The sequence below is a fragment of the Oxyura jamaicensis genome, chromosome 10 (genome assembly GCF_011077185.1).
Source record: "Oxyura jamaicensis isolate SHBP4307 breed ruddy duck chromosome 10, BPBGC_Ojam_1.0, whole genome shotgun sequence".
Taxonomy (NCBI): domain Eukaryota; kingdom Metazoa; phylum Chordata; class Aves; order Anseriformes; family Anatidae; genus Oxyura; species Oxyura jamaicensis.
Window position 1 is genome coordinate 7762423 of NC_048902.1, and position 10532 is coordinate 7772954.

At 38.0% G+C, this 10532-nt stretch overlaps 1 protein-coding gene across 7 annotated transcripts in view; it reads right to left on the minus strand.

The window, feature by feature from the left end:
• ACSBG1 (acyl-CoA synthetase bubblegum family member 1) overlaps positions 1-10532 on the minus strand; it is a 35075-nt gene that overhangs the window by 22870 nt on the left and 1673 nt on the right. For 5 of the 7 annotated variants that reach the window (XR_004753470.1, XR_004753471.1, XM_035335433.1 and 2 more), the window contains exons 1-2: positions 8602-8759; positions 2226-2332 (exon numbers count right to left, since the gene is read on the minus strand). Coding sequence is in view for 3 of the 7 variants with exons in the window: in XM_035335433.1 (XP_035191324.1) it covers positions 2226-2332; positions 8602-8651 (157 nt within the window). In the remaining 4 variants the exon portion in view is untranslated. Of the gene's footprint in view, positions 1-2225; positions 2333-5303; positions 5457-8601; positions 8760-10532 lie in introns of those variants that run through there. The other 2 variants (XM_035335434.1, XM_035335435.1) reach the window with 2 other exon arrangements.

A 10532-nucleotide genomic window follows, 5' to 3' on the forward strand; every position in this document is an offset into this window, starting at 1 on the left:
AAAGGAACTAATCATTTCCCCCTGCTCAATACTCAATGAGGCTGCCTCTGGAGCAGTGTGCAGCTTTGGAAGCTCCAGTGCAAGAGATCCTGACAAACTGAAGGAAGCCTAAAGGAGGGCCTCTCAGATGTTCAGAGGACTGGAGCACACTGCACACAAGAAGCCCTTGAAATAGATGGGTTTCTTCAATCTGGAGAAGATCAAGGATGAATATAACTGCAGTCTGCTACAGACTGAAGGCAGGGCAGGGGGGCTATAGAGAAGGCAGATTCCTCTGAGAGACACACAGCAGAAGGACAAGAAGCAATGGACAAGAGATGCAGCAAGGAAAATTCTTGCTAGATAAAGAAAAATAATTTCACAATGCAGGTGGCTAAGACCAAGAACAGGGTCTGAGAGGCTCTGAGAGGAATATCTGTCCTTAGAGGTTTTCAAAACTCAGCTGAACAAGGCCATGAGTTCACCTTTTAGCAGAAAGCTGGACTAGCTGCCCTCCAGAGGTCTTTTCCAAAAAGTTATTTTGCAATTCCATCAGAATATAACCAGCATGCATGAGTTCTCATTTACTTTTACACTGGTTTAAAACCAATACAATGCTTGCTGCCAAGAGTGAGGTTATTCTGGTTTTATATATGCATTATTAAGAAAACTAAAGCATGGCTTGGTTTCACAGGAATGAGCTTCTATAAGGTGGTGGAAAAGAATGAGTAGAAATTTCAAAAAAAAACTTGAGGTCTTCATTAAACATATTTACATCTGAAATTCCAGAACTATCAGTTATAAAAAGAGACAGTTCACAACTAGAAAGCATCAGAATCTCCTTTTCACCTGACATACAAAGCAAACCCAATGCAGCTGAAGACTGATTCATCAACTTAGAAATGTACCTAAGCTCAAATAAAGGAACTGATCAATTAAAATGAATGGCGCATGACTTGTGATTGCAGAAAAATGATCATGGAACAGCTGGAATGGCTTCTACCCTTCGTTGTTTGCCTCACCTTTCTTCCACAGGCCACAGGCACCTATGCAGGAGTGGCTGAGGTGGCATGTACACTCCTTTCTGAGCAACGTAGTTTATAGACCTGAGTACTACGTAAACTGCAGCCAGTAGCAACCTCTGGGAGAGAAGTGGGGTGGGTAGCTGGCGGCAGTAACCAGCGTCCCAGATACGTTCTCCTAGAAAAATAGGTCAGAGCCTTCACAAGCACACAAGCAAGTACTCTGCAGAATCACAGCCTCAGCAATAATCTACGCATGCAATGTGTCTTAAATAGCTCAATAAAACATGCTAAACATTTAAAAAGAGAAGGTAGTTGTCACCTTTACCCATACAAATTTCTCCCCTGCTTACTGAACAACAAAATGCAAATAGCTGGCAGTTCAATTCTTGGGAAAAAGAAGAAACACAAGCAAAAAAAAACAAAACCAAAAACAAACAAACAAACAAAAAGCAAAAAGCACTGTTGTGGATTAAGGATTTGCCTTTTTAAAATAATATGTATGTACACAAGTAGATATACAAATGCATATTCATACATGTAAAGTCTGCTTATCAGATTCCTCCATAAATCTGTTATTTCTTCAAGATCCATTTGTAGTCACTACTCCATTTGTCTCCTAGTACAAATATATACACCGTATTTAAACGAGCACATTTAGATAGCAGTCTCAACAAGGCATCAGGGAGCTCCCTCAGGGCTGCAAATCTTCCAAAGCAGCTGCTTATATTCTGCCTGCAAACCTCCCTTAAGCTGCATGGTAGCAGAGCTCTTTTAATATAACACTGCACTTGGTTTAAAATTGCAACAGTATGCATGTGCTACAATACAATGCAGAACTGACCAAAGCACAGATACCAGTTATTACAGTATGGCAAATCCTTGATAGCTACTAGCTGGTAAGCAGGCTGTAATGCCAAAATTAACAGCAGGATGGGGATGATTTTCCTGGGGATCAGGCTATTTTTCACTTTTATCTAACAATCATCTCAAATACAGACAAAAATCATGGGAAGGTACCGAATTTATGCAAGTTTATAGAAAACTGAAAAGTTTTCAGTTGCCTGATTTTTTTTTTTTTTTTTTTTTTGGGGGGGGGGGGAGGGGGTGCTTTTCTTATCACAGCCCTGAAAAACTGACAGTTTGCTAAAACAGACACAAAGGTTACATGCAAAAATTCTAAAAAGGGTTCCAATTTCCAAAGATCACCTTTCACATGCTCACCTGCTGGCTCTTCTTGAGTCCCTTCTTTTGGGTCTCCTCTCTCATCTTGGGTATCCTCAAAACGAGTCAGCAAATCTCTGCAGATAGGCTGTGTACCTGTAGATATTCTGAAAGAAGATATAATTATTAATGATGTAACACTGCAACCCACATACTAATACATCCAAAGGAAAATAAGAGCACACCTGGCATACGGATGCAAGGAGAAAATGCACTGCAGAATTATGGTTTGTTGGTAAGATGTTCTATCAAAACCAAAATGTTCTAAATATCTGGACTTTGGCTGCAACAGTTAAGGCTGGCGTTCTGCATAAATCATTTAAAGTTATTTTATCAGTACAGGGACAGCATGTTCCCAAATTCAACTACTAACTTAAAAGGGTATTTCCTATATAAAACTTTTATTTAACCAAAGCGTATGATTCCAAAGGTAATATATAAAAACCTCTACAAAGCACACACAAAAGATTTGAGAGTAGAAGTCATTTGAACATGCCAATTACAACAAAACGAGTTCAAGTTACACGGTGCTGACCAGCCAGAACTCAACAAAACATACTCCTGTGCAACTCCATTAGCATGAGGGTTTTTTGAATGACAGTACTTCCTGACAGGCTTGGATTTAATCGTGAGTTACCATTCTATCAAACCAGACCCTGTCAGCTGCCTGAACTCAAGAGACCTGCCCTCCCCTGAGGCACAGCAGGCTCAGGCTGGCTGGCCCAGAGCTTGGCGCAGATCCCAAAGCAGCTCCAAATGCCTGCAGCTACCGCCCTATGCTGCACCAACTAGCTGCTAGATCATACTGAAGCTCCTCTCACGTATCAGGTGAACCAACAACCGAAATCAAGAGTCTGATCATTCTCTGTAGTGGATTAACAAAGGGAAAAATTCCATTCTTTGTTTCCAAGACTGAAACAGCTCCAGAGAGCTGTCTTTGCAAACCAGCAGAAATAATGCATGTGCAACTGACAGGGTAAGAGCACTACAGTGACTGATGTAACTGTCAGACCTCCTGAGCCCTTGCTGTGGGTGAGGATTCTGCAAAAGAAAAGCATCCAATCTGAGCTTGCTGGCAGAGCAGTTAGCTTAGGGAGAAAGAAAAAAAAAAAAAGTCTCTGAACAAATCCAATGAATACAGTACTGTTTCTTCTTGGAAACAAAGAAATTTAATATAAGAGCTAAATCTCCCCACTCTGATCATTATGAAATGTCAGTCATCATGTGCTTTATGTTATACATTAGGAAAAACTGTTATTAATATGATACTGAGTGTCTGATTAATGACACTGCTTGTTTGCTTGTTGTGACACTAATTTCTTCCTTTTTTTTTTTTTTTTTTTTTTTTTTTTCTTTTCTTTTCTTTTTAAAACTTCCAGGGACTTTGGAAGCAGCCTTTCACTTCCACAAGCTCTACTTTTGTTTTTTTCCCTGGTACTTGGAATTTCTGCATACATCTCACATCCTAGGTCAAATACAGTCAGCTCATTTCCTGTCCTTAAGGTTCTCTCAGCAAAATCTGATGAAAATACTAAGAAAAAAAAAAAAAAAAAAAAACTAAAAGAATGTATAACATTTAATATGATAATGAACTGATGATTTCTATGGAGAGCAAAAATATTTTTACATAAATTCTTACTTTAACAAACCTCACAAAATACACACATTGTCCTATATGATTAGGTTAGAATCTTTTCTCCCATGTTTCAAAACAAGGAACTAGTTCAACATATTTTGGGCTTAATTCTGCAGAGTGCTTCCTTAGATCAAAAACTGTACCAATGAAATCTGAACTTTGTTATGCACCAGTCAAATTATCATGAAATTTAAGGGGAAGTTGTTAAACTCTCTGTTTAGTGGCAAACTAAGAAGCTCTGATTCTTTTTGTATTCTTTTGTATTATTTATCACTATTGCTCAACTTCAGTAGCTTTCTCATTGTTACATTTTTACCAGTGAGCATTAGATTTTTGTTTTAAAGTCTGCATTTTATAAACTTGAAAAAATATGAACAGTTGATCAAATGATAAGAGTCTGTGTATATTGTTGATACATTATTCAGTACAAGTTTTTTTTTAGACCTCAGGGTATTTAGGCACAATCCCTTAAATATATACAGCAAGTCAAAGTACTTAAAGTCTGAAAATCACATTCATAACTAATCACAAAGAAGGTTTGAACAAACAGGTTTTTCTGCAGTTTAAACAGGCAGTAGTTCAGGCTACACTTCCATCCAGAACGCACTACTGCTGTCAGGATTTAAAATGAAGCCACCATCTCTTCCTTCCTTTCCTGGTATTTCTAATGCAGAAGCTTCTCCCATTGCACAGCTGCTTGACTCTCATTTCATTCCTGAATCATGTTGTACTATATGGATGGGGTCACCTTACAGTGAAAACATTTTTATTAATAAATTTTGTTCTCAGGGAAATTTTCTGTTATCTTAGGGAGAAAGTTGTGCAAATCCCCATTTGCACAAGTATTTGTTTCTCAAACATACTTTTGTTGCCTTCGGCTTTCCCAATTATTAAAAAATAATCCTATTTAAAAACATGCAAATGAGACTGAACTGGAAAACATGCATTTTTTTTCCAAGGCAGAACCTCTTCATAAATTTCATTTTCATCTTTCATTGCTTGCTTCTTCTGAGGATGACTTGTAAATTCCTGCAATTTGGTTGTAGGAATTTTTGGTTGGTAAACAGTAACAAAGCAGGTTAAAAAAAAAAAATAAAAATCCTTCTTCCAATCAGTGCGCATCTTTGGCTGCTTAATTCTTTGAGACCAGTGTTATGAAATATTTGTCTGTTTTAACAATTTGATTTATTTTTTATTTTTGCCCCCTAAGCTTTTGTTACATGTTCTGCAGGGCAACCTAGCTATATACAATCCACCAGCTTTAATCTACATTGGAGCTGCTTTGGCAGTATGTTTTGGGTCTGCATCTGCACTTTCCAAAGTACTTTTCATGGGGTGTTCGGTATTTTCAACAGGTCACTTGGCCATTTTAAGTTAAGATGGAATCATTAAGTAATCACTTGACAATTCTTTTGGCAGCAAAAAGCAATGGGCCAAATTACCTATGGGTACCTCTGAAAACTTGAATAATCCTGGCATTTTGCCCAGAAACTTCAGCCACTAACCATCACCATCTGGATCCTATTCATGAGTAATCCCTTCCCAGTTTCCCAGGTGTCTTGCAAGTGCTGACTCCAATATTTTAAAACAGAACTCTGGGGAGAGGATGTGGGAGGGAGTACAAGACAATATATTTAGAATCAGGAATCTGTCAGAGATCTAGACAAAGACAGTGAAATTACTCAGATTCAAATCTGAGTGACACAACATAACATTGTCCCAGAGCTTTGATAGCTCATCAGATAAATTCTGTGAGCAACACAAACAGCTGAGTAGCTGAAGTTATGAATTATTACCTAAAACATTTTAAGAATGGTTTCTCGTCTTCTACTGCATCAAGAAAAACAGACAGTAATGGCACACAATATTAATTTGTTAAATCCTAATTTTGTATCACATGTAAAATTCTTCCTATATTAAGGAACAAAGTAAGGAGAGTCATAAGAGGTCCTCATGGTCCTTTACAGAGGCATTGCCGTCTATTATGAGTGGTCTTACTTACCAATTGCTCCTCTTTTTGAATTAGGGCAATATTATAATACATTCCTTATTTGTTCTATTTAAAATTTCCCTTTCTCCTCAAAGAACAGGTTACATTCGGGTTTTAATTAGTTTCACATCCTTATGAGACTTAAAAAGGGGGCAGCCCAGATATGCGCCTACTCTTGCAAAAAAGCTCAGCTGATTAGACAAACAGTTTTCTTCTCACAGTACACAAGAAAACCATCTTTCTCAAGTTACTAATATAACTTCTTCCCACTCAAAGGTATCTTTAAGAGCAACACAAAAGTTTAATAAAGAACAAAGAAGTAACGATAAAGATAAGAGCTGAGACCTGTTTTGCTGTATGCCAGATTTGACGCATGCCTTCCAGTAAAGCCTACCTTTATTTGCAAAAAATAAAACTTTGTTTTATTTTTCGTATGACTAATTCCTTCCAAAAAAAAAAAAACAGGCCATTTATTTTGGCAAGCAGACTAGTTCTACAGACAGCTGAGAATCGTGTGGGTGAATAGGAAGGAACGTATCAGCCTTTTTACCCTGTTCTACCCTACCCAGCAAAATCCCACACGTGAGCCTGAAATCTTCCAGTAGCTGCCTCTGTACAGCAATCTGTAGGGATTACAGCGAAGTTAGGTCACGCAGAACTAATTATTTCCTCTCTTTCTCATTTTTGAAGTCATACTGATTGAATTTCAGCCTAACCAAAGGTCTTTTTACCTCTGTACATTCTGCTAGAATCTTATATTCGTTGTCTAGTTTTCTCTACCTGAAATCCTACTTCCAGCATGAAAAAAGAAACTGTCGAACTTCAAACCACACCAGGTGGACACCACCACTTATAGCAGGACAACAAATACGCACCAACTTCTTCAAAAACAAGGAAGCATTAAGCAAAGGAAACTGAACACATCAAAAGCATTCAGAGTTTTAGTCTGACATTCTTTCAGTAGAAATTCAGAAACAAACCATATGCCAAACATTTTTATTGAAATGAAGTAATATACAAGACACTTACATTTCCCATTTGCAATAGCTGAAAACCACTATCTGTTTTAAAATTCTTGTAGCATTATTTTAAAAATAATGGAAATTCAGAACACCTTCTTTACTTAAGCATGTCACAAGTAGAACCATGCTTGGACTAAAACAGAGGCATTGTTACTAATATACCAAAATCCTAACTTCCGCGGGTAAGTGTGCACATGTATCTACACCGATCCCAGTCAAACTTCCATGGTTTTGGGGCAGATTTAAAACTGTCAATCTAGTATTATATACTTTACTACTCCAAAAGAAAAGCATATATTATCAAAAGCTTTCAAAGATTTCTTCTTTTTTTTCTTTTCCATAAAACCTTTTTCTACCGTTTACTCCTGAGTGTGCTTATCTGGGATTACAAAGCCCTGAATAAAAGAAACCGTTATGATAAAATGGACCCCAGCCATCTGTTTACCTGAGAGGATCAAGCAAATCTTTCAAGCAATGTAACACATAAGTTCTCACCTAAGTAACAGTGAAGTTAAATCTAACTTAACAGAAAAGTGTCTACCTAATAGGATATTTCAGCACATGGGAATCAATAATTAGTACTCAGTGATACTGACAAACTTATAATGAGAGGCTAAAATATTTCCTGTGAGATTTGTTCATCTATTCTTAATAAATAAATAAATAAATAAATCTTAGGCATTTTGAAAAACTCTAAAAAGAGATGGAGAGATTTTCTTACAAGAAATACGATTCCAGCAACGGAGTAACAGGAAAAGGGAAGTGTTTTTTCCCTTTTGTGTTGCCTGCCTGGGACAAAAAGAAGAGAGCAGCCAATAGGGTTGTCTTTCATGTAAAAATGTAATATCAACTCTGAAATAAACTCCTTTAAAACGAAGTTCCCCACTCCCTGCTCAAAGAGATGGGATACCTATTTAAGTTCAATTGCCTTTGATGGGAAGATGATGCTCAACCACAAAGGCAAATTATGACCTAGGGTTTATTCTTTCAAATTTAGCAGGGAAGAGAGCTCTACATTCATAGCTGCAGCAGGGTATTTTTGAAGGTCCATTCAAAGTACATAATATGAATGGCAGTATGTGCAGAGCAAACAGGACCAAACTTCAAGTCTTTGGTGCTGCTCTACCCATCAGAGACACATGAAGGGATGGTTCAGGAGCATGACCACTCTTTCCTTGACTATCAGAATTTTGCTATTTTCTGGTATTTAAGAATGTATGTAATCTTACCACATGGTTGGAAAGCCATTCATCATTCAATTCACTGCAATATAAGAGTCTAGTAGCTTACTAGCATTTTCAGCTAGCATTCCATGTCTTTACTAAGCTGTGAGCAGCTGAGCCACAGGAACTCAATATACCTCTTGTTGGAACTGCTATACACAAACCTCTGCTGAGCCCATTTCTGGGACTAAAAGCCTTTGCACTAGAAAATGAACACTACACAATTAGATACACGCAAATAGGATACAAGCAACATAGTTCATACTGAATGAAACTATTAGGATTAATGACAAACTAGAAGTTAGCATAGGAGAGTAAATCCATTTAGAATCTTCATTACGATTTTCTCTCATTTTAGCCTCAAAAGATACTTCTTATTCTGAATCAGATTGAGTCATTATTAAGAAAGTAAGGTTTTGTGGATCTGCATGGTAGAAGAAGACAAATTTAAGTTGTGAAAAATTGGAAAATCAATTTGTTAATATAAATACGTAAACTACTTTACCCATTTTCGTCTTGTAATTTTTTCGCAAGAGTCTCTCCACTGTTAGGCATGCTGACAAACCCTCTAAAGCTGGTGACAAATATGCTAAAGAACTGTGAAGGTCGGGCATAAATAAGCCACTTGAACAACAGAAGAAACCAACACTAACTGGTTATTTGTTAGAAAAAAACAACACGTAATAAAGAGGAGGAGACTACAGCTACAAAAGCTGTTTCTTTCTGGTTTTAGCATGCTTGAAATGTCGCAGTGCCTGTGAGCTGCTTACTGCTAAACTTTCTTTTTTATTCAGTTTTCTTTAATTATCCATGAGAAGAATTTTAATGAGTCTACAATGCTTTAATATGCAAATCATTTCTTTTGCCAAGATTTTAAACAAATTAGTTCACAGAAGTTGAACTAATTCTGATTTTTTTTACCTCTATTTTCAAAAAGGAACATTCAGCTAAGTTAATTTCTTAAAGAAAACACAAATTAATTACATTAGGAAATGCCTGCAAGTCAATTATACCAATGAAACCCAGTACTGCAACAGCCAAGCACCTCCTCCAGCATCACAGCCACCAGTACTTCATTGACTTCACCAAACCAGGCCTACCAAATACTGTAGGAGTACACATGACTGAACCAATTAGTTCCCAGGATGTAATAAAGTCTAGTTTGTCCACTTAGGCTACTTCTCTACTAATAAATAAAAGCCAGGGAATAGCTCATGCCACCCACTGTGAGCATCTTCCCTGGGACAGCTTTGGTCTTAACCAACTGGTATTTCCCCACCCAACTGCCACAGACAGAAGGGATAACTTAGACCAGGGGCAGTTACTGGAAGACTGTTAAGGGCAACCCTTCTCAAAGGAGAGAGGGATGCAAGCTGTGCCCTGTCATTTCCCTCAGAGCCACAGAACACGCTCGAGAATGTTATTTACTGGTACAAAGCCACATTGATTAGGAAAATGTGGGAGTAGTATACTTTATAGACGCTTTATAGAAAGATTCCTATTTTATTCCAGAGTATCTTGCACCATAACCAAATGCCTAATTGTGCATAATGCAATTTGAAATGAAAAGAAAGAAAACTTCACAGTGGGATTTTAAGGGTCCTATTTTTACCACTCACGGAAAGTCACTTTGAAAATTCCTGTCCTGGTTTTAGTTAGGATAGAGTTAATTTTCCTCCCAGTAGCTGGTAGGGTGCTACATTTTGAATTTAAGATGAGACTAATGTTGATAACACACTGATGTTTTACTTGTTGCAGAGCAGTGCTTACACTAAGCCAAGGACTTTTTAGCTTCTTGCTCTGTCCTGCCAGCGGGCAGGCTGGGGGTGCAGCAAGAGCTGGGAAGGGACAGACCCAGGACAGCTGACCCAAACTGGCCAAAGGGGTATTCCATACCATCTGATGTCATGCTGAACAATATATAGGGGTGGCTAGCCGGGGTGGGGGGGCCGGCTGCTCGGGCTTGGGCTGGGCATCGGTCAGCGGGTGGTGAGCAATTGCATTGTGCATCACTTGTTTGTTCATATTATTATATTATTATTATAATTTTCTGTCCTAATAAACTATCTCTATCTCAACCCACAGGCTTCAGTTTTTCTCATTTCTCTCCCCCATCCCAGAGAGGGAGGGGGGAGGGTGAGCGAATGGCTGTGTGGTGTTTAGCTGCCGGCTGGGTTAAACCACAACAATCCCTGAACACAGAATAGGGGATATTTCAACTGTAAAAAACACATAAGCTTATACAGCTATGTGTTTGTTTTTGTCAGGGCTGATTTAATTCCTTCATTCTGGAATAATTCTCACTTTGCTCCAAGGACTGTTTTCAGAAAGCTCCTTGATATGCTACCTGAGCTTGCAACTAGCTTTCCAGAAGAACAAGAAAGAGAGAAAGAGAGAAAGAAGAGAGAAAGAAGAGAGAAAGAAGAGAGAAAGAAG